General features: G+C 44.7%; 2 protein-coding genes across 2 annotated transcripts; one reads left to right on the top strand and one right to left on the bottom strand.

Annotated features, from left to right (window-relative positions):
• Positions 1–457: 457 nt before the first annotated feature.
• On the bottom strand, positions 458–3,641 carry pfdn4 (prefoldin subunit 4). Its single transcript, XM_080016046.1, has 4 exons — positions 3,586–3,641; positions 2,260–2,367; positions 1,512–1,652; positions 458–816 (listed from the first exon to the last, which is right to left on the bottom strand). The coding sequence occupies exons 1-4, from the start codon at positions 3,610–3,612 to the stop codon at positions 685–687; spliced, it is 408 nt and encodes a 135-aa protein (XP_079872172.1). The 5' UTR covers positions 3,613–3,641; the 3' UTR covers positions 458–684.
• A 3,537-nt stretch (positions 3,642–7,178) lies between these two features.
• bcas1 (brain enriched myelin associated protein 1) lies at positions 7,179–21,073 on the top strand. The gene is made up of 18 exons (XM_080014848.1): positions 7,179–7,260; positions 7,420–7,464; positions 7,610–7,666; positions 7,901–7,985; positions 9,024–9,346; positions 13,314–13,499; positions 14,628–14,687; positions 15,164–15,202; positions 15,444–15,647; positions 15,760–15,843; positions 16,186–16,245; positions 16,449–16,490; positions 16,613–16,654; positions 17,855–17,896; positions 18,200–18,322; positions 18,431–18,511; positions 18,846–19,088; positions 19,998–21,073. The coding sequence occupies exons 3-18, from the start codon at positions 7,628–7,630 to the stop codon at positions 20,067–20,069; spliced, it is 1,725 nt and encodes a 574-aa protein (XP_079870974.1). The 5' UTR covers positions 7,179–7,260; positions 7,420–7,464; positions 7,610–7,627; the 3' UTR covers positions 20,070–21,073.
• Positions 21,074–27,874: the final 6,801 nt, after the last annotated feature.

Genomic DNA, 27,874 nt, shown 5'->3' with positions numbered 1-27,874 from the left:
TGAAGAAACTGCAGACGATGGAAATGTAGGTATTTTCGGCAAAAAACGTCAAGGGCATGTTCTGGGGACCTCAGAGACAGATAGCAACTTGTTAAAGAGCAAGATAGGTCCCCTTTAAAGTAATGTTCAAAATTTTGGACATTTAAAATGGATTCATTTCAATAATTCAACCCAACAGGTCTTGGCAGTGAAAATGTGATATGATCCTTCCTAATTCACATGAAATTAATGTATCAAAGAAACCTTGCTGATTGTTTTGAGTCAAAAATTACACATTTGTCAAACCGACCAGTGGTTCTCGAAAAGGACGGTTTGGATTGGTTTGTTACAAATCAATAATGATTATATATATTTCGATTTATATTTCACATTTTTTTCTCAATAAAATTACTCTTTGACATAATTTGATGCAGCCACTGCTTTATATAAAATCAAGAATGACAAGAAAAGTCTTTTATCTTTTGTATTTATTCAACATTTGCTCTTCATTTCCCTCTTTCTTTCGCAAACAAGGACAAACGTGTAAAACCACCAATACAACGTTAGGAACAGCTCCTAGAAATCAAATATGTCCACTTGAATTCCCACGTGATATTTTGCCTTTGCCGTGACGGCCTGTGATCGGTTGGGGGAGAAGTTTGAGAGAGTCCACGGGGAGGCAGCTGCCACTGTCCATTTCCCCGCTCAGCTTTCGTCCGCCTCCAGGTTGATGTTATTGCCGAACTTGGCGTAGAGCTGGATCTTCAGGCCGCCCAGCACCTGCTGGATGGCCGACACGCGCCCCTCTAGGTTCTTGACCTCCTGCTCCAGAGCTTCCTGCGGGGTCACACAGTGCACTGTGAGATCGCTACCCTTCATACGTCAGGCAACCAAGGGATCAATATCAAAAAGTCAATATGGAGGGGAAAAAAAAAAAAAAAAAAAAAACTAAAAATAAATAAATAAATAAAACAAACCCAGAAACAAAGAAAAACTCCCAACAAGAGTGTACCAATGAAATACTCATTTCCCACTCAAAGGAATCTTTAACACCTTCTACCACTACCAGGTTTGTAACTTTACATATACGGAAAACAAAAAATGTAAACCTGACTCAGAGAATTGGAGCAGAGTTTTTTTTTGTTTCTCCTCCAGACAGCGGTGCGCGCTGCCTCCCGTGCCTGTCTTTTTATTTTAGATCTATTTATTTTCGTAAGTTTCCTATAAGTAGCAAACTTACATTTTATTTTTTATTTTTTAAAAACACAACTGAGTTAAGGGACTGTCCAAGTCCTTACTCCGTCTCATACCAATAAACCTCCACGTCTCCCCGTTGCTTTTCGTTGCTACTTAATTCAGTAATAACTGGATGTTTTTGTGTAAATACTTTACTCATAAATAATAAATCCTGCACTTCTGGAACGGGGAGACCGCATTCGCCAAATTACATTTCATTCAGATACGACTGGAATTACGCGTGATCGCTCGAGCTCACTCGGCACCAAAGGAAAGGAGGCACCAGGCGTGGTTACCTTGGCAGCTTCCAACATCTCCTGCGTTTCTTCTTGGGTGTGGCTGATGAACACGTCGCCAATTTGATACGGGATCAACAACGCGTCGTCGTCGAACATCATGAGGTCGTCGCTTCCATCCTGCAGGTTCTGCAGCGATTTCTGAAAAAGATAAATAAGCAGACTATTCATTTCTACGTTGAAGAAATGTACATTGGCCGACCTCTGAAAGGCACAACGCCATAACAACAGCCGGTTAAAGGACACCTCCAGTGGATGTTTTTGAGCCATTTGATGGGTTTCTATGGCACTCTCAATCTTTTTTTTTTTTTTTTTTTTTTTTTTTAATATATAGTCAACGGCCTAAATCCTCCACTTACTGCAGAACCATTTACTGTTTGGAGGAGAGAAGCAGCAGTAAAAGAAATGTTAACTATGATCCATAAATGTCCCAGAGAGGTCAACCTAGTTTTTAGGCATTTGTTTGACAAGTAATCAAAAAACAATTATATTACTGATAATTTTAAGAGCGTGTTCCCGAATCTGTAATGAATCGCACGGCGGTTGTAGTGTGGGCTTGTTCTAGTTTTGAAAGGAATCGGATATAATATCCATGTTGAAATATTCTGTTGTTTTTTTTCCCCCTAGACCTGGGTGTTGGCACTAAATGAGATGGATTTAGGCCAGTGTGCAGTGTGCAACAGTTATGAGAATGTCTTATTTCAGAAAATGCATTAGAGCGGCACCGGCCCAACAAGGCGGTCCTCACTTTTTTGGCTTCAATTTCATCCTTGAGTTCAGTCACTCGATTCGTGTTCCTCGCAAATTCGTTGATCTTCTGCTGGTCTTCAAAGGTGACATTGACATCTTCGACTGCCTGCGGAAGAAAAAAATTAATCAAGAGGAAACACCGGACGTTTCAAGGTTAATCCGCCTCTTTATTTTGTGTGCAATGCCTCGTATACACAAAATGACTTTCACTTTGACTTTCGACGTCCAGACACATTTTCAAGACGTTTAAAGAATAATTTCTGTGACACAATCTGAATAGGGCCTAGGGTGAAAAATAGTGAACCTGTCCTTTGGGTTGTTAAGAGCTCAGTCATTTAACCCGAAAAGGTCAAATCCTATAGTGTGCACTACTGGGATGGAAAACAAAGAATCTTGACATGTATGTATCATGGTGGTCTTTTGAAAGCCCTCTGCTGTATCCCTGCTATTAGTGCATTTTTTTTTTAACAATACTTAAATTATAAATAAAAATAAATTCCACTTTTTTTAAATTCCACTTTCCACTTCCACTCCAAAATAAAATAAAGGAATTTAGCTCAAGTGTTGCAAGATCAAAATTGCAAGGGTGTACTAATTAATCAGTCCCAGCCAGAATACAGCGTTCATCAGAACAAGCTCAAGTGTTGCACAACAAGTGACTATTATAAGCAGCCATAATAATAATAATAATAATAATAATAATAATAATCACAGTTATACATGTTTGTGGTGTCTTTTAGGCAAACAGAATAGAGGTTTTCCGTGGGATTATTCCATTGTAAACAGTGTGCAGGGGCAGGAAAAAAAGGTTTGGAAACACAGACCAGACACATATGAGGAGCATCATAATAATAATAATAATAAGCAATTATTTCGATTATGTCTTGCAAAGTCCATTTGGTCTGGAAACATGCAGAGCAGTCAACCAATCAGACCATGTTTCACTAATCTGATATCTCTCATATCTGATATAGATCTCATCCTCCTCCTCCTCATCATCATCATCATCATTATCCCTCTCCAGCTAAACCTATTGCTACCGTAATGGTACCAGTCATGACACCGACATTATTATCATAATGATTATAATGATCATCATCATCATCATCATATCCACGCCAGTATGTCACCCAGCTAACGCTAGCCGCTAGCCGCTAGCTGTAGCCACGCAGGGTGCGGCTGCGTCTAATCAGCGGGGATCGCGGTCGTGTTTGTTGCACGATCAAAAGCTGTGATCGGCTGTTTGAACGCAAGCGCGCACGGAGGTTGGCGACGAGCAACGACGAGAGAACAAGACGCTTCTGTTCCACCTAATTCCACTTACTACGGATGGTTTCATGGTGGCCGCCATGTTGGATTCCCGGACGTTCGATATGAGAGATCGTTTCGGCCGATACTGGCCCCTAGCGGCCGGTCAAACTACTACTACTACTACTACTACTACTACTTCTTCTACTACTACTACTACTAGTAGTAGTTGCGTACTAATTGATTGATTGATTAAACAAATTGTCATTGCACAGTATTTGTCATTGCATTGTACAAGTACTGAGGCAACGAAATGCATTTCTCTGCATTTTACATCCTAGTAGCTGAGGTATTTAGGAGCAGTGGGCTGCCATGTAGCGGCGCCCGGGGAGCAGTTAGGGGGTTAAGTGTAATACTATATGTACTATATGTACTATGTGTACTATATGTACTCATACTATATGTACTATGTACTATATGTACTATTCACTATATGTACTAATACTATCTACTATATGTTTTACATGTACGAATACGATATGTACTATGTACTAATACTATATGTACTAATACTGTGTACTAATAACGTAGAATCATATATTTTTTAACTTATTAATGTAAATAATATTTAATTTGCCTAAAAATATATTTATAATAAGAGCATGTACTTTGAACTTTTTGCATTTATCTACAATTTCTAACCGTATAAAATGCACAACTGGAAATAAAAAATGAAGATCATGTATATATATATGTGTGTGTGTGTGTGTGTGTGTGTGTGTATACTGTATAGTATATATATTATAATATATTTATATTCATATTTATAAATATATATATTGTAATATATTTATATTCATGTTTTTTATCACCTGATCACCTCGCTTCTGTTCATTTCTTGTGACGTAGGATGTGCTTGCGACGCGCGTCCTTGCCCCCCGCTGAGCGAAAGGCTGCGCCGCGCGTTCAAGAAAGTGACCAATTGACGTCGTTGTGACGTCAGAAGCTTCGCCCCGTCACTGCCCCCGGCGGCCGGAAGCGGTTTGAGTGGTTAGAACGCTCCAGCACCATCCCCGTGAGACCAGCGGCACCGCAACGCGTGACGGGAGGAGGAGGCCGGAGACGTGGACGGGAGAGCAGACGCACAAAGACCACCCTGCAGCACACCCCCACGGGCCACCAGGTGTCGCTGCGTTCTCATGGCTGCTATAGCCCGCAGTGGCCACCGGGTGTCGCCGTGGTCCACGTGGCTGCTATAACCCATGCTGGACACCAGGCGTCGCTATGGACGCGGCACCAACCGGCAGAAAGCTTTGCCTTGGAAATGTGTGATATTTATATGTTTATTTTAATAGTGGATGAATTAATTTAGGTTCTTGTTGAATGTGTTTGTTGAATAAAGTTGGTTGAATACGTCCCCTATTCATTTGGAATTTGTTGTCAATGCCGGCAGAGATGGGCAAGTATTTCAATTCTGGTATTTGAAATGTTTATTTTAATCACTTTTGGGTTTATTTGTCATTTGTAGTTGAACATCTAGTTTTTTATGGAAAAAAACTAGATGTTATTTGTATTATATTTGGCCACAGTGTTTTTGTATTTAAAATGCTTAATTACTTTAAGCACGTGACAATGAAATGAGGAAAATATTGATATATTTAAATGACGCTTATATGTCTTGTAAGCAGCAGCACTATTCTTTACTTTTGACTGTTCAAGTTGGTGTGCATCAACATGGCCTGAAGCAGGTTAATGCATTCAAAGAAACCCGATGCGTGCGGCGGCCTTGAGCGTTCCACACCTTGTCCCCGGGGTTTGAAACCTGCATCTGCTCCACAGGTCATAAAGCAGAGTTATAACTGTATTTTATGTGGCTTGAGAAAACAAGTGCGGGTGGGAAATGCTAGAAAAACTGGTTGTGCTCAAAAACAACTAAAAGCAAATAACTGACAAGTGTTTAACATTTTCATTTTAATAGGAGAAAGGAAAAGGTTCAAGGTTTTATGGATAATGGATGATATTTTTGTCTATCAAGACACTTGTTTTGGGCTCGCTTGATTCCCTCAGTGACGGAGGCAACGACAGTTAATGGCAGGTTACTTTATGTATTTTGAAATACAAATGACATGTGTTTTAATGAAGTACATTTACTCACACAAGGAATTTGTACTTTATTTTGATACATTTAATGGGCATGTATTTGTATTTTGTATCTGGAAACATTTCAATGTGTTTTTGCCATCTCTGATGTCGGGTCTATTCCTGAAAGCGCAAAGGCCAAAATTCCTTCCGAAGAAATGGATTAATTGGTTTATTTCACTGCATTAAAACTGATTTTAATCAACCGGAACTTTTGCTCTGTAAATATTTCTACAGTAAACAGTACTGCACCCAAGTTCAAATATTTACTGACTGCATCGAGAAAGCTGCGCAATTCTCCGATTGGCAAGTTGAATGTGCAAAGTTAAAAGCAAGTGCTCCTAGAAAGCGTTGAAAATATCTATGTATTTTCCAAAAGGTTGGGGGAAATCACAACAGTTCAGGGCAGTTTTTCCATTTTCCTTTTTCATAGGTTCACCGTTTGACTTATCCATCCTAAAAATAAAGAATCACAACCCCCGATATCAGAGGAAATTGGAGGCTTGCCCGAGGGCTGGCAGTGTGGGTCTTCAAGCCCTTTCACTCTGGACGTTTCCTTGCCTGTTTAGCTCCACGGTGCCTTGCATGAGGGCAGTAGCACACACTACAAACAGGGGATTCCAACTCCCACCTCCGCTGGCCATAGGCTACAATGGCGCATTGTTTTCATGCATTCCGAGCTCTGGTGTAAAAAATTCGATAAATACTTCACATTATTTATGTTTGGATTTGAGAGGCTTTTAACAAAAAAAAAAAAAAAACATTTTTGTTTTTTTTAGATCACCACACGGACGACAATGTTCCAGGACCATTTTCACCATCTGTTTGCATTTTCTAGTGGAAATATATTACGTAAAAATGAAATCGAGGAAATCGACGACACAACAGGAGCAAAACACAACAAGGAATTCCATTGTAACGATTCACGACAGTACAGTTTGACACTTTGAACTCTGGGGAGCCTCTGAGGTGTGGATATTGATGCCCGCAGCGGCTCTTCTGATCGATGAGAAGAGTTCGACGTGATGACGTGGAAGTCTCTCTGAGCGCTTGATCTCATCATGGAGCGCTTTGTGTTTCTTGAAGAGTTGTGATGTCATGCGACTGATAAATGGCTTTGGTATTAGGAGAAGGCCGGCCCAGCCCGACCCCACCCGCGCCGCCGATTGACGGCGAGCCACGTCCCCAACGAGACGGACCTCGAGGTGAAGCCCACAGTCGCCGTGCGGCGGATTTGCGCGGCCGAAAGGAGGAGCGTTTGGAAGCGTTCCAGGGCGAGCAAATAGAGCGAACGGGCTCACCTGAGCGGTGGAGATCCTCCACGCACATCCTGTTCCTTCCCGCATTCCCACATCTGTCAACAGAGCTTGTGTTGTGTGACTCAAAAACGCCCCCCTGCCTTATCACCCTTCTCCCTTGATTAGTTCCACTGTAAACCCATCATCGCCGTTGTCAGGGAACTCCCCCGTGGAGATTATTATGAGTGAATCACAGATACTTTGACAGAGCGCTGCCATTTGTGTTGGTCAGTGGACTCGCCAGGAAGGAAACCCAATTGATCAGCGGACGAGGCGGGATTGGGTCCCACCCAGTTTTTCTGAGCACACACGGGGTATCGCCATCCATCCATCCATACACACACACACACACACACACACACACACACACACACACACACACACACACACACACACACACACACACACACACACACCTTCGAGCTGGTACCGCGCAGACATTCTCAAGGAGCTTTTTTCTTTGTTTTCTTCAGGTGAGGATACAGGCGGCTTGTTGGGCTCACAGGGGGAGACACAGGGTAAGATGCTTTCCACGTTTTATTCCTCTGCGATATCGACTTGAAGCGGCGAATGTGCGTGTTTTAAAAAAATAAAATAAAATAAAAATCATATTAACCTGCTCTCTGTGAACTTTTGCTTAAGAACCTCATTTTTTCCCTCAAGGTCTTAAGTGGACGAAATATGGGAAACGAGCATTCAAAAACCAAAGATCCACTCAAGGTAAAGTGGATTACCTGTAGTACTTTATAACATATTAATATATTATGTACATTTTAGATCTTAAAATAAACATCTCTGTTTTTTGCCATTAAGATCTGTCTGAGAGCCAGTGTTTACGTTTTTGCCCCGAAACGATTTCATTTGCCATATTCACCCTATCTTCCGGATCCTTTGGGACCAGTATGAATTTGTGTGCCCCGGTATGGACCAACATTTGTCTTTACTTTTCAACAGAATGGGAAAAATGTTGAAAAACTTGGAAACGGATCAGTGAAGCACCATCAAGCAAAAACCACATTCAATGGATTGGAGACCCATGGTGAGTGCCTCCATTTCTGTACCCTCTTCATGTTTTTTATTTGGTAGAGCACAGAATGATGACATCACAATGCATTTTTAAAAGTGCCTCTACCTTTAAAGGACGTGGTTTCTCCACCTCCTGATACGCTGTTTCTACAACGTAGGTATAGCGTAGGTATAGCAACAGTGTATCAGGAGGTCATTGTCATTTTGAGGTGGAGAGTTTTAATTGTATCCCTTTTTATTCTAGATGAACATTCTGCCATGGATAATGAGCAAATATCCATGACACATCCAGGTATATGGATTGAGGGATTACTTCGGGATGGATTGTGCTAATGCTGCGCAAACACAGCAGACTCCCTGTTGTGTTAGGTTCCGTGTCCTACAGTGTAAACTTGTAGGCGTAGTCGGTGCTATTTGGAAGGTGCAGCTGTTTGATCTGTCGCAACGAAGCTGGTGTCACCGCATCAACAATCATGCTGTGGGACTCCTTGTGGCGCTGGGAGTTTGTCGAAGAGATAATATTGATCTTGGGCCGACAGAGCTAATGTCACTCTCTTTCCAGAGGAGACAAGCCCATGTTTGCCTCAAAGAGAACGTCAGAAGTCAATCATGGCACTGAAAAACAGTATGACTGCAATATGAAAGCTGCAGTGGTCAAGATCGACACTTACACAGATAGTCTGAACTTTGGAGTAGGAGGGCGTACGCTGATGTTGTCGATCACTGGTGTGGGCACAGGCTCAGGCTGGCGGGGGAGGTGGAGTCAGGGATCGAGGAGAGAGTCATAATATTAATAATAATAATAATAATAATAAAATAAATAAACAGTTAAATAAACAAACAGATAAGTAAATAAACAAACAAACAAATAAATAGATAAATAAACAAACAAACAAATAAATAAATAAATAGATAAATAAACATGTAAATAAATACATAAACAACCACATAAATAAATATGTAAATAAATATTTATATATAAATAAATACAGATAGAATGCAAACAAGCATTCTAATAAATAAATAAATAATATTGACTTCTATTTTTCAGATATCAGTGTGAAAGCAGCCACACAAAATGACGAGCCTGCTTTGGCGAGCCATCACACCGAGTTGACCGAGGCAGATTACGTGGTACTGGAATCGGACTGCACCACCACCACCGACGTCGAGGTCGTCTCCAATGTGCCCCAGCCCATCACTCGAAAAGAGGAGGTCCAAGGAACCAAAGCGAAGAAGTTCAACCCGTTCAAAAAAATGTCGGCGGAGAAATCCAAGCCTCCCGCTCCCGAGGAGACGAGCATTCAACAAAATGAGAACTCCCCAGAAGATGATATAGAGGCTGGCTCTCCTCCTCTACCTCCTCCACAAACTGTAAGTCTCATGATCTTATCGATTTTGTATTTTCCCCCTGCTCTCCATGCGATCCAACAATCAATATGGCAATCCAAACTTCCAGGTGTGGTTTAATTGTTTCACCTAATCTACAACATCAAAAATCCAAAACAAAACACGGAATCAAATGAGGTGATTATTTTTTATTCAACAATTTATTCATTTTTATCTAATTCCAAGCTCATGATCAATGCATCCCAGGCATAAAAACAACAACCATATTTTATCCTTATATTAATGTCAGTTTCCACGATCAAGGGATCCGGCTCAATTGGCGAAGACGCCACTGTGGACATCTCCGTCGAGGAATCTGACCATCGTCAAGCTGAGGCCTCCACGCAGACCGATTTTACCGAAGCCGATTTCTCAACACAAACCGAAATCCACTACAAAAGCACCGCCACAACCGTACGCGGCCCGACGCCCGCAACAGAAGAGCCGACCCTCATGGCGCCGACCACCTCCCAGGGAGATCTCGAAGAGAAGGAATCCGCCGCTATCATTGTCGATGGATCTGTTGCAGAGTTTGCGGGTGAGGAAGTCGTCGTCAGCAGAACAGACGCGCTGCGTGGCGATGAAGTGTCCGGAACAGAGAGAGCGGAAATCACAGAAGAGCTTGAAGAGCTTGTCGAAGAGACGATCGACGTCCTGGAGCCAGAAGTCGCTGAAGCAGAGCCGGACCCCGCCGGCAGAGACGGGGTCATCTCCCGCCAGGAAGGGGGCGTTACCGGCGCGGTGGAAGGTGCATCTGAACCGAGCCCCGCGCCGGTGCCTCGGGAGGTCTCTGCGGAAGAAGTTGAGATTCCCCCCGGTCGGCAAGAAACTCCGGCCAAGCCGGAGGTCTGCGGCGGCAAAGCTCTCACGGAGGAGACGGTGGAGGCGTCTGAAGGACGGATGACGGAGCGACCGGAAATCGTCACCATCATACGAGCTGAGGATACAGTTTTGACCGAGGAAGAACAACCAAGCGCGGAATCCCAGCTAGAGTCCGCAATCGACGTCCTCTCGCTCGATTTCGAACCGTACTTTATCACTTGCGACCAGTCTTGTGAAGATAACCCTCGTATTTTAATAGAAGAGACGGTTCACGCGACCGTTTTCCTGCCTCTATCTGGTGAACACGGTTGTGGCGCAGTCATTGCCGGGACGCGTCCGGAGGGGGACGCCGTCCCGCCCGAGGAGGAGCCCGACGCTGAGGATATTTTAGAGGCAGCGATTGAGGCAAAGCACCACGAACTCCAGAGGGTGACGGAAAGTGCCGACGATTATTCTTGCGCAAAAGAAGTGCTAACCGAAGAAATCCAGGAAGAAACCGTGACGCTCCAAGATGGAGACAGCGCTATCCCTCCAGAAGCAGAGCCGGATATCACAAAGGGTGGCGTCGAGTTAACATCTCAAGATGTGTCGCATCAAACATCTCAAGTACACGAACATCTACCTGTGATCCCAGAGGAACCTGTGGAAGAAATTGCAACCCGGCCGAATGAGGGAACCGTTGCCGAGGCGGAAAGTAACACAGAATCAGCCGTGGAGAATACTCCGGTGAAGTCTTGCATTGACATCGACGATACCATTGAAGCGTCAGTAGAATTGCTAGTTAACGTGTTAGTAGAAACTGAGCCCGGCCTTTCAGATAATGAGGCGGTGCAAGAGGGCACGGACCCTGCCCGACTCCTTTCAGATTGTGTTGATGAGGATTTTGGTGCAAAGGGCAGAGATTCGGCGGCTTCCGCAAAGTTATCTGAAATTGACTTCATCGATTTCAGGCCCGATACTGCGAAAGCTCCCGTGCCAGAGATCACCGGCATTCCCGGAGAAGGACCGAACTCCGAAGCGCCGCAGGTCATCACGATGGAAAATACAGAGGACGTCACAGAAATATTTGAAAGCGACGTTTTCGGGGATATTGCAGTTTTGGAGCAGCCGGAAAGCACGGAAGAATGTATCGCTCCCACGAGAGAGGAGCCTGTTGAAGAGAGCGTCACCGCTGCCGGAGAAGAACCGATGCTCAACGACATGCAAGAGGATACGATGATGCTCTGCTGGGCAGAACGGACGGAAGGAGTCGAGGAACAGACCGTGCTCGTGGAAGATGGAGGCAATTTTATCCCTCAAGGAGAGTTTGGGCCAGACCTCACAATGGATGAAATTGAGTTGTCCCAAAACGTTTTGCCTCAGAACCAAACCACAACACAGGAACATCTACCTGCCATCCCAGAGGAACCCGCAGATGAAAACGCCGTCCCATCAAGCGAGGAGAGCGAGGAGGCGGAAGGTATTACACAATCAGCTGTGGAGAATACTCCCGTGAAGCCTCACATTGTCACTGAAGATGCAGATGAAGACTCAGAAGAGAAGTTGGTTAACGCGTCGGTGGTGGACTCCATCGCGGAACCCGAGCCCAGCCCTGCAGGTGAAGGGGAGGTACGACAGGACACCACCCCTGCCCAGGTCCCCTCGGGTTGTGTTGATCGGGGCGAAACTAACGAATCTGCGGCTTCTGCGGAGAACTCTGAAACGATCGACCTCATCGATTTCAACCCCCAGGACCTTCAGGAGCCCACGCCAGAGTTCGTCAGCACCGCCGAAGAAGAACCGAACCCTGAAACGCCACAGGCAGCCACGACGGTAAATGAAGAAGAAGTCAAAGAAGAGGTGGCAAATTACATGTTGGGGGATTTCGTGGTCGCAGAACAGCCAGAAAGCACGAAAGAATCGATCGCTCCCGCCAGACTCGACTCTAGAACAGTCCCCGCCGCCGGAGAAGAATCAGTGTTCGACGCGTGGCGAGAGGATGTGATGGTGGAGCGCGGCGTCGCAGAAATAAGCCTTCCCCAAGACGCTGCCGAGACTGAACCTGGCTTTGTCGCGCCCGGGCAGACGGCAGCAGAGGTTGGAGAGGATCCAGGGACAGCAGAGGGGGCGCCGGGGGGGTCGGGGCCGCATGAGGCAGCTTCCGCATCGGAGTCAGAGAGTGCAGGGACGCCTGATCACGACCAAGAAGCAGGACGGCTCCACCGCGAGGCACCAGATGACGCCGGGGACGACCAAGAGAAGGAAATGGAGGGTCTGCTCTCCCGGCTGCAGTTGGCCTGTGCCTCGGTGGTGGAGGAGTCGGAGTACAGCCTCGTCAATGTGGAAACGTCCTCATTAGGATATATTATTACCATTACGATAAATGTGAGACTACAGAGGGAAGAGCCGTACGATACTGAAGTCATTGTCTGATCATTTCTTAAAATAAAGTTGGGGGGCCTGCGTTTGACATATACTGGTTACGACAAATGCATTAAAGAATTATGTCCATCTTTCAAAAACCTTACAAGACATATTTGTATGTCGTGAATGTGAAGAGTATTTCATTTTGTACAGTAATGTAGCAATTTTCAATAAAAACACTTTCCGGATGTTTTCTTTATTTCCTTCTTCCTGTTGGTCAGTGGTAACAAAGCAGTCACTGGAAAGTGAACATTATTTTCAGCAAAAAAAGACCCCAAAAAAGTATTACTAATTCAGAGGTATGGAGACAAAATTGTAAAAATCAATTTAAAAAAAGATTTGGCTTAATTACTTGTCAGGGAGTCTTGATGGCATCATCTAAAACATTTAGAGTCAAGTTTGACGGATTCTTTATTTAAATCATCTCCGCTTTTCCCACAATGCAAAGTATCACATATTCCTGTCATCGCAGTACACGTCGCCGAGACTTTGTTGAATATGAATGAGTGTGTGTGTGTGTGTGTGTGTGTGTGTGTGTGTGTGTGTGTGTCTATGGGGGGGGGGGGGGGGGGGGGGGGGGGGCGGCATTAATAATAGGGTGATTGTTGATGGAGAGTAGGCAGAAGCATGGTTGGAATTGTGCTCCCATCTCAATGCTGCGATTAACACACTCAGCTCCACGTCTCCAACACACTCTCAAAAGGCAAAACTTCTTTGCGGCATATAGGAGCCAGCAGACAAAGAGCAAGAAACTTCCGAAACTGTTGAGGAGCCCAATAGTTTGTCTGTAGATCCTACACCCGAGGAAAGCCAAACAAACCAGACAGCCGAGGAGGAAAAGAGTCAACCTGTGGAAAGACCAGAGGAGAGTCCCCCCGAAGATAATCCAATTATGAACTTCTTCAAAGCGCTAGTAAGTGTAACGTCCCATGTAAATGTCTTTATTTACTTTTAGATGACCTGCACTTGAAATTGTATTTATTTATTTATGAATTTATTCATGTATTTATTTATCTTTTTATTTATTTGTTTATTTATCTATCTATCTATCTATTTATTTATTTATTTATTTATTTATTTATTTATTTATTTGTTCATTCATTACAGGTTTATTTATATATTGTTTTATATAATGTAAATATATATAAATACATTTATATGTCATTATTTATTTACTTATTTATTGTATTACTTTTTGTGGGTAAAAATTTTACTTGATTTAGTGTAATAAATATATATATAATATATAATAAATATAACGCTAAATAAACTTATTCAGCAACTCTTAAAATGCTAAACTGCAAATTCTACATAAATAATGACGACATCTATGTCCAATTTGTGGAGCGTAATGAATATTGACACTATTGGTGAATTTACATTCCTTTTCAGCTGATCTGTGACACTTAATATGAGCGAACTGATCAGTATTGTATTTCCTAACGGGTACGATCCGCTCGTTCCACGTATAAAAAGTATCTTAAAAGCAATGAATGCATCCTTAAGAACTCTCTGTGACAGTGACAGTGGCGGACGAGGGGGGCGCAACAAGCGGCCATTGTGTTTTTCTTTCCCCTCTTCATCGTGGCTTCCTGTGGAGTCGTGCCTCTTTAAAGAGGTAGCAGCGCCGCGGCCCCGTGCTCATCAAGCCTCCCAACATGCGGGAATGTGGCGGCCCATTGTTCCCGGCCGCAGCGTGAGCTCACAAGGAAGGCCTGTTGGCTTTTTCGGACGCCAGGGACGAGAGATGTGCGGACGATAGAGCGAGGGCAGGCCTACGCCATCTCCGCCGCACAATGGCCGTCACAATGACAGTGCATGTACTGTATGCGGTCTGCCCCGGGGACCTCAACGTGCACTCTGTGTGGCTGGGCCGTCAAGACCCCATGTCTACAAACTGAAAAGGCCAAACTGGCAGGGGGCTCATTTCCCGGTCGACCGTAACATCTAATGTGCTGCTTTGCGCTTTCTTTGCTTGTTATTTCGTTTGTGTGCTCCCACATCTCGCGTGCCGACTGTTCATTTTGCTTTCCCCACGCAGGTGACTCCCACTAAAACACCCAAAAAGGAAACAGCCACGCCTGATGTTACAAAAGATCAGGTGAACACCAGTTCATATGACACGTCCAGAAACGCACGGGAAATAGAAATAACCGCTTCAACACGTCAAGCGCAGACAAGTGTCTCTTGATGCGAAGCAAACTCATTGCCTCACATACCTCATTATATGTGTTGATATTGGCGATGGAAACAGAGGCAGCGAGAGAGAGAGAGAGAGAGAGAGAGAGAGAGAGAGAGAGAGAGAGAGAGAGAGAGAGAGAGAGAGAGGACCTCACCCATTTTTTAAAATGTGATGAGTTTCATCAAGTAATTGTATTATGCTGTTGGTTTTCGGCCAATAGCCAGAGCTCAAAGGACTTCTAAAGACCAGGACATCCACTACAGAGGTCCCTAAATTCTTTGGGAGATAGTAGTAGAGAGTAGACAGAACCTTCCACCAACACCATCCCTCATGGTTGTTTCATTCTATTTTTATTTTATCGCTCTAACCAGTTTTCTTTTCTTGTTGCCAAATAGTCCGAGAAGGAGACGCAGCCGCCGACTGCAGCGGCCACTGTGAGCGCTCAGCGTACTTCAATGAGTATTTTTTTATTTTGACGTTGTAAAGTTTGCCATTATGGGTTGCACTTAACACGGGCACATCGACCTAAGGGATGGGTTTTTTTTGGAAGAGCTTTGATTGTTTTCCTGCGCGTGACAATCCTCATTCTACCCCCTTTTCAGCGTAAGGGGGGAATAAGCTTTTGCTGATGATTCGTCCTCCGGCGTATCCTAATGATCACTCTCTGCGGTTAAGGTCGCTCCGGTCCCGGATCCCGCCGTGGCCCCGAAGGGAATGAACATCCCTCCTCCCCCTCCTCCGGAGCCGCCCAAAATGGAAGTGAAAGGGGAGCCGGCGGCCAAGGCCGCGAAGGATGAGCCCAAAGCCGCCGCCAAGCCGGCGGAGGCGTCGAAGGGCAAATCGGCCAAAGACACGCTGAGCAAATTCTTTCGTCCAAAGGTAAAGAGAAACACCGAGTTTTATCCGGTGGTGGTTTAAAGCGGTGTTTAAACCTTGGGAGGTAAAGACTCATCACATTATAATGGGTTTGTGTGATGTGTGTCCATACGAGGCCCTGCTGCGAGGCGCTAAAACATCCAACGCCAAAGGCGGCCAGACCTGCGAAGGCAAGGCCCCGGCCAAGACCGCTGCAGGGGTACAGTAGATTTGTTTCAGCAGCCATCTCCATTTTTTAAAACCAATCAGTCCGCCATCCCATATAACGTTGCGGGGGAAAAAAAAAAATCGAAACGAAATACCTCATTCTCAACAAAACGACATCAAACACCCAATTAACTTCATGTCATCGCATCGACACGCCCCGCAAGTCCATTATAACGGATGAAGCATCTCAGAGGTTTTGGGAAATGACCGGTTGGGTCAGTTTGTTCGCTGTGTGTGTGTGAGGTTTTTATTTTTTTGTTTTATTTTTATTTTTTTCTGCTCGAGTGGCGTTATTAACACAAACAAAACGTCTTTCACTTTCCCTCTCCAACAGATACCCCAGCTAGAGATCCAGGTCACTCAAAAGGAGAATAATGTTGGAATCCTCCCCGAGGTTCGTTGCTTCCCACAGACCTCCGACGCCGTTGGGCGTCGGTAGAAAAAAAAATAAATCACGGAACCTCTTCAGACGTCTACGTCAATTTGAGAGTTTCTTCCGCCCCCCAAAAAAAGCGAAAGGGAGCGATTCACGATGCACGTGTCCTGTGTCTCTTCTTTTTTGCCTTTGCTGGGAATTAAATCGGTTTTGTTCTCCAGGAAACGGTTACGGACGCTCCGATTCCCGTGGCGGAAGTCCAGGTAAATCGGTGTCGGTGCCGTAAAAATAGTCGCGAGGGCACGAGTCACGTCACCGGCACGGCACATAATGCTCCTTTCACTGGGTGGGGTCAAAGTTAAAAAATAAAATGTTTGCTCTCCAGGAGCCAGGGGAGGAAGAACCACAGCCGGTTGTAGAAGTGCAGGTAATTTTTCTTTCGACACTGGTCTCCAGCGTTCTGAGCCCGACGCCTTCGTTTGACGGAATAAGACGGAAGATTCAGATCAGACTTTGTTCATGAACGACGTAGCGGTGGGGAAGGCATACCGCTTCCTTCCTTCCTTCCTTCTTAACTTCCCTCTCCCCTTTGTGCTTCCTTCTTTCCTTCTCTCTTCCCCCTCCCTTCGTACCTCCCCTTCGTACCTTCCTTGATTCTTTCTTCCTTCTTTCCTTCTCTTCGTCCCCCCGCCCCCCTTACTTCTCTTCTGTTTCCTTCCTTCTCCGTTTCCTTGCATCCTTCCCTTCATTCCTCCCTCCTCCTCCCCGCCCCTCCCTCTCTCCTTCTTAAATTTTTCCTTCCTTCTCTCCTCTCCTTCCTCCCTCCCTTGCTTCCTTTCTCTCCTTTTCCTTCCTTCTCTGTTTCCTTGCATCCTTCCCTTCATTCCTCCCTCCTCCTCCCCGCCCCTCCCTCTCTCCTTCTTAAATTTTTCCTTCCTTCTCTCCTCTCCTTCCTCCCTCCCTTGCTTCCTTTCTCTCCTTTTCCTTCCTTCTCTGTTTCCTTGTATCCTTCCTTTCATTCCTCCCTCCTTCTCCCCGTCCCTCCCTCTCTCCTTCAATTTTTCCTTCCTTCTCTCCTCTCCTTCCTCCCTCCCTTACTTCCTTTCTCTCCTTTTCCTTCCTTCTCTGTTTCCTTGTATCCTTCCTTTCATTCCTCCCTCCTTCTCCCCGTCCCTCCCTCTCTCCTTCAATTTTTCCTTCCTTCTCTCCTCTCCTTCCTCCCTCCCTTGCTTCCTTTCTCTCCTTTTCCTTCCTTCTCTATTTCCTTCCATCCTTCCTTTCATTCCTCCCTTCCTTGCTTTCTTTCTCTCCTTTTCTTTCCTTCTGTCTGTCCTTCCTTCCCTCCTTCCTTCCTTCCTTCCTTCCTTCCTTCCTTCCTTCTCTCTTTCCCTCCCTCTCTGCTTCTTCAATTCTTCCTTCTCCCCTCCATTCTCCCCCTCTCCTTTGCTTTCTCGTTCCTTCCTGCCCTCTTTCCTTAATTCCCCTTTCATTCCTCCTCCCTTCTTTCCATCCTTCACTCAGCGATTTCACACATTAGTGATATCATCGGACATAATGAGTAGGGAGGAAACCGCGTTGTTCCTTTTTTCCGAATCTAAAATGCGAATCATCTCCCTCCTTATTGCAGCCAGAGGAGGAGGAGGAGCCACAACCGGTGGTAGAGGTTGAGGTAAACTGACAGAGAACAAGTTCCTTCCTTCCTTCTTTCCTTCCTTCCTTCCGGAACGCCGGATCGGCGTCCATGGCGCTGCTTGTTCTGGGCACGGGATCTTTCCTTCCTCTAAAACCAATCTTTTCCCCCTTTTGCTTGACCGTCTTCCTTCGCAGCGACGGTTCACCGCCCACCTTCACCTCTCCAATCACTCACAGGTGGCGGGTGGGTGTCACGGACGGCGGCCATTAAATCACGCCCCGTGGACCGCGTACGCTTGATGTGTAATTACGTGACGTTTCTCTGTTGCCTGAAATAAAGAAGGTGGACGCCTCCAAGACCAGCACTCTGGAGGCCGCCGCCAAGCCCGAGCCAGCGCCGCCCGCCCCGGAGAGCAAGGAAACCCCCTCGAAACCATCTTTCTTTTCCCGCTTCAAGTCTAAGGTACGGATCATGTCAAAACCAAACCCAAAAAAACCCCAAAACATTTATCGTAATTGCGCGTCATCGAACAGAGAATAACGATGCGTTGTGGTGTAATGTGAATTTGAGGTTCCGTTTAACGAAATGGCCACCAGGGTCCAAGCCGCCTCCACAAGTGGAGTTCGATTCCTCAAGAGAAAGACCAGAGTGGTAAATACAGAATGAACCATGCCACCATGTGACGTGTGATGTGATTTCTTTTTTAACCTGGGTTTTTAACTCGTGTTTGTGCTGTTGTCACGTTCCTGCGTCCGATTCGAAAATCACTGCAGACTCTAAACCCCAAGCTGCTGTGCCCAAATGGTCCTGAACTTACGAGTGGGTTATGAGTGAGATAATATCAGCTGTGTGCACCCGGGCTTTCTAGACCACCCCGCCACAAGTCTTTGTTTCATGTCTTTAAAAAAAAAAAGTGTCAGAGTGTCAAAGTCAAGTTCCCGGGGTTGTGATGAGATCGATGTAGTCTAGCGGCATATCTCAACAGGCGTCTGAACCCAAGAAGGAGACCGCTGCCGTTCCCCCGGCAGCAGCGGAGGTCCAGGCCCAGAACCCCAAGGCCAAGGAGGAGCCCAAGGCCAAGGAGGAGCCCAAGGCCGCCGCCAAGTCCCCCGAGGCCCCCGTAGAAGGCAAGTCCCCCCCTGGGGCTCCCCCGGCTGGGGAGGAATCAGCCCACGCCCCCAAGAAACTGGAAAAGAGGAACTCCATCCACTTGTTCTTCAAAAACCTGGTAGGGGGATTTACCTCTTTGCCAATGATACTAACGAAAGCACTTTATTTAAGGTTCTTACATGGATCCTCCTGATCACCATGACCTCTGCAAAAGGTTTTACACATGCCCCCAAAGACAGTGTATTATTAGTAGCTTTATTACTTTGTTTATTTATACATTTATACATGCACAAGCGTTTTCAATTAATCTCTTCTTCTGAGGAACCTTGAACTCAATCAAAAGGTTTTCATATCTTTGACCATAAGCAAATGAAAGGTTTTGCCTAACAAATGGATGCCATTTTGTCATTGAACTCCAATTGAATATGGTGATTGATCAAAGTTACATTATTCTCTTATTTCTTTATTTTTTTTTATTCATTCATCGTTTTTTATTTGGCTGTATCTATCTGAACATATATAATGATTTATTTATATTTGAATCATATTTTGTATGTTTTTTCTGCATGATTTCATTTTTAGGCTTGGTCCACTAGAGGGCCACAGAAATGTAACCAGAATAGAGAAAACTGAACAGAAAAAATAAAGTCTAAACTTCTGGGGTCAACTGTCTGAAGGTTGGCCGCTGATATAGTTGACTAAAACTGCAAATATTAATTTAAATAATATTTGATATTTATTTTATATTTTTTATATGTTTTTTATTTTTATTATACCTTATTAAATCTCAAATAATGTTATTTTTATGTGTGTGTGTGTGTGTGTGTGTGTGTGTGTGTGTGTGTGTGTGTGTGCGCATGGGTTGCAGTGTGGTGTGTTGCGTGATAATTAAAGATTCTTATCTTATAATTTGGGATTTAAAAGAAAAAGAAAAAAACAAAAAGCCAGCAAGCAATCAATCCCCATAACAGTAATATACTTAAGTGTCCAATATACCGAATAAATATTCAATTTCTTTTTTTTTCAGGGCCAAAAACGCAATTCCACAGACGCCGGCATCCAAACAGAGGCTGGGACTGCACCCGAGAAGACCAAATGAAAGTTAAAAAACAACACTTGACACTGAAGTTTTGGTCCAAACCGTCCCTCCCACCCTTCCTCCCTCCCTTCCCTCCTTCCCTCCCTCCCTTCCTCCCTCCCACCCTTCCCTCCCTCTCTTCCCTCCCTCCCTTCCTCCCTCCCTTCCCTCCTTCCCTCCCTTCCTCCCTTCCTCCCTTCCCTCCTTCCCACCCTCCCTTCCCTCCCTCTCTCCTGAACCTCTGAACCACTTTGAAGCGTTTCCTTTTAACCACGACGATCTGTTAAGAGAAGGTGACAGAAGGAACACAAGCACGTGACTCGTTTTTTTTTTTTTAGGAGGAAAGCGCAGAGTGTGGAGATTCGAGAAGAGATGAGGGAGTTAAAGAGTGTGTGGTTGTCAAAATCGATATCTTTTTATGGGGGGGGTGGGGGGTATAACAATGTCTTGACATCTCAGAGGCCGCCTAGAACCCCGTATACCTACTTCTCTGTATTTATTCCCGTAACGAAACTAATCTTAATTGTCGAGTGAGCATTCAGAGATTTTCCTTTTTAGTTATTAATTTGTATGGAGGAGCATTTTGGAAAAAGAAAACATACTTGTAGTTTCTATATTTTCTTAGATCACTTCAAGGTAACTATCCATATAGTACGGATTCGATTGTGGGAAGTTCAGGCTTGAAATGCGACGGCGGCGGTCAGAATAAGCAAAGCACTTATTATATCGGGTTGAGCTCTGGTTTTTTTTTTTTCTGTCCTTCAACTATACAAACATTACACTTCACGCAGTCCTCCAACCGAGGAAAACTACAATCTTCACAGCTCTTGGGGAATTGACGCTATTTGGGTTGTAAAATGATCAGATAAGAGAAAGGAAAAGGTTAGAAAAATAAAATCAATATATATATATTAAGGCCTGCAAATAAGTGTGGTATTAACATCATCTTTTTGTATGTTTTCTTGAGAGGTACATTTCTTTTAACTTGGAACTATCCTCAAGACAATAAATATGTTTATTTTATGTCTCCCGTGCGTATTTCTATAAATCCATAATTCTTGAGAAACATCGTCATCAGTCACAACCTGGAGGAGCAACTCCGTCACCGCGTTGCAAGACTTGACTCAACAAGTTCTGTTCTCGTGAAATGTGTCCAAACCGGGCTGTGAAGCTATGAACATTCTTTTTTTTTTTTCTTTTTTAAATTTGTTTTATGCAACGCACCAAAAATATGAAAAAGTAGAAAGAAAAAAAAAGATTAGAGCTATAACTCATGCGAAGGCTTTTGGTGGTGAAGGTTGAATTCCCGGTCTAAATAATAACTCAGCCCGAGACGAAAAGTTGCCCAACAATTTGTTCTTCAAGAGAAAAACATTTTCTCTGACCCGGTGACTCAGCCAACGTTCCCCTGTTTTTCTGGGGTTTGTACCTGCTGCTCGGAAGATAAACAGACAGATCAAGAAAGTCGGTGGCAAGTGCAGCTGTGGTTCAGATAGAGGAAAAGGGAAGTCAGAGGGGGAGAGAAAAGAAAAGAGCTCAACGTGTGAGTGACATGGCGTGGGCGTGGCCCTCCCCCCGCGTCGTGAGAGCCAGGCTGCACGGGCCTCAACTGTTGCAGAATCACTGATTCAACCGTAGAAGGTGGTTCGAGCACGGTGGAAAACTTCTGGTCCTGGTGGGGGGTGTTGAGTGACTCAATTTTATCCCAAATTATGAAAGTCATGGGAAGCCTGCAAAACTCAGACAAGTCGTCTTTGTTTTGGTTCTTTCTAAATGTGTTTTACAGTCGCTTTTTTTTTTAAGTTTACAATTGCATAACCACAACAAAATGTAAATCGCAAAAAAGACTAAATAATAATAAACAAAGCAACGACAGCCGCCGTGGAATCGTGGCCGAAAATGTTGCCACACTTTTTTAATACCACAATTTTCTCTAAAATAATAAAAGTTACAATTTAATATTATTTATTAAAAATGTATAAATATTATTAAAGTCATTTTATTATAGTGGTATTGTTTTAATTGATCGATTCATTAACTATTTGGCCACAGTTATTATGACTAAACATTTTGAAATAATAAAGGTAAATAAATTGACAAAATAATCATTTCAATCTAAATAATTTATTCATATCGTGCTTTTGAGAAACATTGTTCATAAAGTGCTTTAGAAATATCTGAATCGAAATAAAAATACGGAAGAAATATAAGAAACCACAGAAGGAGAATAAAAGTGTGAAATAAGATTAAATATAGACTGATAAAACAATAATAATAATTAATCAATTGTGGAGACAAAAAGTATTTTGCTTCAACAATTCCACAGTTAATGGCGCAGAGAATTTATTTTTGATTCGGAATGCCACCTGACCGCCGTCTTCGATCTCTCCGCGGGTGTCCCATGGGAATTAGATCTGGACTCACTCCCTGCTACTTCAGAACAGTCCGGTGTTTCCTTTTGAGCCGTTTCTGCACGGGTGCTTTTGGGAGTGCATTTCGGGTGGTCGTTCCGCTGGAACACAGAGACACAGCTTTTCCGACGCTGGGTTCAACTTTGCGCTTGGTGCCTTCAAGTGACTCAAGGCAGCAAATCAACCCCCAAAACAACACTCCTCCATGTTTGACTGTTTGGAGGGTGTTCTTCTCTTTGAAGGCTTCATTTTGTTTCCTGTAAACATAGACATGATCTACCAAAAAAAAAAGCCTTAATTTGGTCACATCTGTCCATGGTACATCACAGGAGGATTTTGGCTTATTCGGGTAGTGTTTTGAAAAACTCCAGCCATGCTTACTTGTGGCTCTCTATCAGCAGATAGAGACTCAAGGTCTCCCACCTCAGGACACACTCCCTTTCAGCAAAGTGAAACTGTTGCACCTTCAAGGTCAACTCGAGTCTGTTTCCCAGTTATCTGAGCTTCCTCCTTCATGATTCCAACAATCCTTCGCTGTGACCGTTGATCGGCTTTCCTCTTGTGACCACGTTCCGGGGAGGTTAGCCACGGAGCCGTACGGGCCTTGAACGTCTCGGCAACACCGTGACGAGGAGAGCGTCAAGGTCTCCTGGGGCGGTGCCCAGGTTTGGCTGCTGTCTTTACTGACATTTTCTCCATGATCTGTTGAAATCCAATTTCTTACCATTTCTAAAAGGTGGCAATCGCATCACGCATCACATCATCGTCTGACCAGCGATGGACACTCGTTACCAGGTCCCCGGGCACATCCACGAATGCTGCCCACTGCTCCTGGCTGCGCTCCCGGAGGAAGGACAAGCCAGGATGGGTTAAACGCAGAGGCCTCATTTCACCGGCCCCCATCCAAAGCATGTGCCTGTGTGTGTGTGTGCATGTGTTGCAGTGTGGTGTGTTGTGTGATAATTAAAGATTCTTCTTCTTCTTCATATGATGACACACACACACACACACACACACACACACACACACACACACACACACACACACACACACACACACACACACACACACACACACACACAGCTAGATATGCAACCACCCAACGACACACACTCGACAGAACTCATGCTGTATCACACACACACACACACACACACACACCACATGCCAAAAACAGGATCTGGACAGGCTGGGGGGCGTCCAGCGCTCCCCATCTAGAACCCAGCCCAGAGACAGAAGATGTGGAGAAGAGTAATTTCAACAAGAAATACGGTCGATGAATCTATAATCGTTTCACTGTATCAGTGAGGCAATCAATCAACAGGTCAGTGGCACCGAGTGTGGACCCGGTCTGGAGTCATTTCCGAGGACTCAGCCAGTGTACGACTCCCAGTATTATTTCAACGCCGGTTGGGTGCAAAACTGCAACTGATGTTTTCACGATTCTTAAAATGAATATCGTACTTAAAAGCCGATTTAAAAAGTCAGGCATCTGTTCAGGGCTGCATCCAACATTTTAACCTTTTTTTCATTGCTGTTTCTGACAAGCTGGGATTCCGACGCCTCCTCGTCAAACACGGCTGTTTTATGAAAAAGTATGTACACACAATAGCAATCACAGCGTTAAATATTGATTTTCCCGCTCCACCGCTTTTTGGTCGGACTCCCGTAGAGTTTTGGACTTGGAACGGATAACTCCGAGTGGGTCTTCTTGCCTTGGGTGGTCTTGACAGAAATCCCAGCAAAGGGCTGGGACTGGACCTTTGATGGACTCAAGGCCCACCCCCTTAAGGTCCAACCCCCAGCCCCATCTAAGCTCCGTTTACTTTTCTGCCTTCCATCAATCAGAATCTATGACTTTGACTCAGGGAATACTAAAGCTTCTAAGGCCTTCTTTCTCCACGTTTGGTGTGGATCCTACACTATTGTTATTTTTTGCCCACATTGTGCAGATTTATATTCAGATATAAGTATATTTGCATTCAGATACAGGTATATTGTCTATTTTATCCATCTATCTAGCCGTATATAATTTTTTTTCCACAGTTTGAAACATGAATCTTGTGACTGACAACATAGCAACACAGTGGAGGCAGACCTTGAAAGAATGTTTTTTTGGAAAGTGCAGCCTGAGATCACTTACTATTAGGGGTGAGTCAGCCGCCCCGGAGGCCGAACTCATACTTCTGCTTTGTTATCAGCGAGGCTCCCCCTCCCGAGTGAGATAATCATTTCAAATTGTGAATCAAGGTGATCTGCCGTGGCACTAGAAGTCGAAAAAATCCGGTGGGCGTCTTTGTTACCAAATATTAACTCTTCTCACTCCGTGACGTTTGTTAAAAATTCATGTTTTGATGACACGAACGCTAGTGTCAGGGAGGGGGTGTTACCGGCCTCATTGCCACATTATCACGGCCGGAGTAGGCGCTAAATGAAAATATTTTTTATTCATTTTTTAACAATCTGTTTACTGCGGAAGCAGTACAAAACAAACAAGAGTAAATCATCAACCATCCTCCCAGCCGTGGCCCGCCCCTTCATTACTGGGAGACAAAAAGGTGCAAAATGAAGAGTATGAATGCAATGCTATCAGGAGATGCCCTCACTCTGCTTCAAATATGCATATTTATAGACATAATGACATGCACATATATAATGTGGGGCCTTAAATATATGCTTTAAATGACTAATATCACACTTAACTGATTCCTCTTATACATAACCTTAAACGCGTCACAACTCAGAGAGTTAACACATACAGTATTTCAAACTAACATTTACATCGGAAGGCAAAGACTTACACATATAATACGGAAAAACAAAGCAAGGATGATTCATTCACATTTTCAGTCGGCGGGCGCGTGTGTAATGCGTTCGTAGCTGTCCGTGAAAATTCATGGCATCCGCTCAACCTCGACGGTTCACCTCAGGAGGATGCATAATTATCTCGAGCATGTGAATGCGGCGGGCGCGGAGGGGGTTAGGACGCGGGAGTGGTGGGGCGGCGGGTCGCTGCCGTCTCCCGCCGACAGCAACGTCCGGGACGTCTGGACTATGGGGAGTTTAACCTCAATATCCAGATCGCCGCAGGTCGTTCTGACTGTGCCTGGTTCCAAAGGTGAATGAGGAGGCCAAAATGGCAAAGTGACACAGGTGTGTGTGTGTGTGTGTGTGTGTGTGTGTGTGTGTGTGTGTGTGTGTGTGTGTGTGTGTGTGTGTGTGTGTGTGTGTGTGTTGTGCGGCGTGTGTGTGTGTTGTGCATGTGTGAGTGGGTGGTGGGGTTGGGGGAGGCTTTCTTCATTCAAATGCAGATGCCTTCAAGTGAGACGAGATCTTCAGAGTTGCGGCAGGATCAACCTCGGTTTCAGCTGCGTGTCACGTCCTGCTGGAGAGACTGGAAAAAGTCATGGCTCGGTGCTAGATGGTGGAAAATACCCGACACAAATTTTGAAACACTTCTAATATCGATCTGTCGCCAGTGAGAGCGAAACAAAAAGTGCTTATCAGGTGTACAAAACCGATATCTGAGTCTTTTTGAGAAAGAGGAAGGAATGCCTCAGGAGCCGCATGAATAAGCCTTCCCCTGGTTGTCTGACAATAAACACATTTTCATTGGCAATCGTCAGAAAGCTGACGATCCCGGGTGGGGGTGGTTTGGATGGATGTTAAAAAAAAAGTGGGGGGGGGGGTGGGGTCGACAATGTATCACCAGTGTCTTTCAGGAGCCACACGGTGCTTCATAAAGGAGCGCAGGCTGCGAGTCTGGAGCAGAACAATGCAGTCAGCTGCTCCCGACACAACGAGACAACACACAGACACACACAGACGCACGCGCACACGCACGCACACACACACACACACACATTCTAAGAGCCGCGCCCCAAGCTCATCAAACACTCGTCAGGGGACCTATCTGGAAAAACTCAACTTTTTTTTTACATTTGGGTCTCTGATGGGCCTACTAACACACAAACTGTGACATAAGACAGCCCGGGCCGTTTTGTTTTTTTGAGCTGCCTATTTCAGAAAAACATGTGATTCAGCAAGCCCTTCAGATTTGCGACCCCTTCATACGTCACAAGGGGGGGGGGCTCAGTAGAATTAGATCTATCTAGCTATCTATTTAATCTATCTATTTAATCTATCTATCTATCTATCTATCTATCTATCTATCTGTCTGTCCGTCTGTCTGTCTGTGTATCCATCTATCTATCTGTCTGTCTATCTGTCTATCTGTCTGTCTGTCTGTCTGCCTGTCTATCTAGCTATCTATCTATAATAGGAGTAGGATGTTCAAGTTATTTAAAATGGAGGACACTTATCCACAATGTTTGATGCCCATGTGCTGCTCCTGCACTTTTTCCCAGAATTCTAATACATTGAACAGAATGTCATTTCACTTCATATATGTGTGCTTGTATGTATATGTATGTGACAAATAAATTAACACTTTGAACATTTTGAAAATCTGAAAAGACACTTTGTGCCACACCAGTGCTTAAGTATATGCAATTAATTGATATTTCATACCGAGACACTCACAATGGCATCACAGGGCTTCTGAGGAGGGGAGGCCGCTCGGCAAACCAAACCCTTGTGACGGCAGAACAATGAGAACAACGACAGGGGGGCCCGTGTGTGGCGCGGTCGATTCACATTCTGCGGCGGTTTGTGCGTACCGGCGCCTCGGCCGAGATAATAAAGCGGAGCAGGATAAAACCCAGGAAGGAACGACATGTTTCACGCTTTCCGTCATGGCACTCAGCGGGAAAGGTGTCGAACGGAAACCTGGTTCATTTCCAAATGCAAATGCGAGAGTTATCAATAGTCGCTATGTTACCTTTATACTTTTTTTTTTTAGAGCTTGTTGGAGAAAATGTGTCCTCGAAGATCATCACGTCGTTCAGTTGTTAGAGAAAACCTTTCTTAACCCTGTCTTAATCAATTACTAAACTTCTGTTGATTAATTCAAGTATGATAACCATTACAACCTGTTTCAATCAATTGCTAAAACTTCTGTTAATCAATCCAAGTACAACAATTACCTTAGAGGTTCTCCGCGTGCTCGTTGATGGGTTGGAGCGTCAATCAGAGGACGTAACGCGGATTTAGGAGTTGGTCATATTTATTGTCAAGCAGAATCAAAAAGTGCAGGCTCAGTTCGAGAGGATTGGAACGAGCCTGGGCTCCAGGAGCCGAGCTCAGCCAGTGGAAGCCCAGCCCGTCGAACCCCTGGAAGCCCCGATCCTTCTTCCCTGGATCCTTATATAGTCTAATCTACGCAAGTGGTCACAAAAGGATATATGGATCGCAAAGAACTGACTCCAACCAGAGGCGCACGAACAACAACATGAACAACATGAACGCAAACGGAAAAGCACGGGAGCAACATGTGCGCGACTGGTCACGAAAGGA

Source organism: Zeus faber (assembly GCF_960531495.2).
Source record: "Zeus faber genome assembly, chromosome: 15".
Taxonomy (NCBI): domain Eukaryota; kingdom Metazoa; phylum Chordata; class Actinopteri; order Zeiformes; family Zeidae; genus Zeus; species Zeus faber.
The sequence above is the reverse complement of the archived record's forward strand: the minus strand, read 5'-3'. Positions and strand labels throughout refer to the sequence as shown.

Bases quoted from the DNA above. Each gene is read 5' to 3' on its own strand.
- bcas1 (XM_080014848.1), top strand. From the start codon at position 7,628: ATGGGAAACGAGCATTCAAAAACCAAAGATCCACTCAAG. The intron at 16,655-17,854 runs GTAATTTTTCTT...TCCTTATTGCAG, and splicing joins AGCCGGTTGTAGAAGTGCAG to CCAGAGGAGGAGGAGGAGCC. The intron at 18,512-18,845 runs GTAAATACAGAA...ATATCTCAACAG, and splicing joins TCAAGAGAAAGACCAGAGTG to GCGTCTGAACCCAAGAAGGA.
- pfdn4 (XM_080016046.1), bottom strand. From the start codon at position 3,612: ATGGCGGCCACCATGAAACCATCCGTA. The intron at 2,368-3,585 runs GTAAGTGGAATT...TTTCTTCCGCAG, and splicing joins CCACCATGAAACCATCCGTA to GCAGTCGAAGATGTCAATGT. The intron at 817-1,511 runs GTAACCACGCCT...GTGACCCCGCAG, and splicing joins AGATGTTGGAAGCTGCCAAG to GAAGCTCTGGAGCAGGAGGT.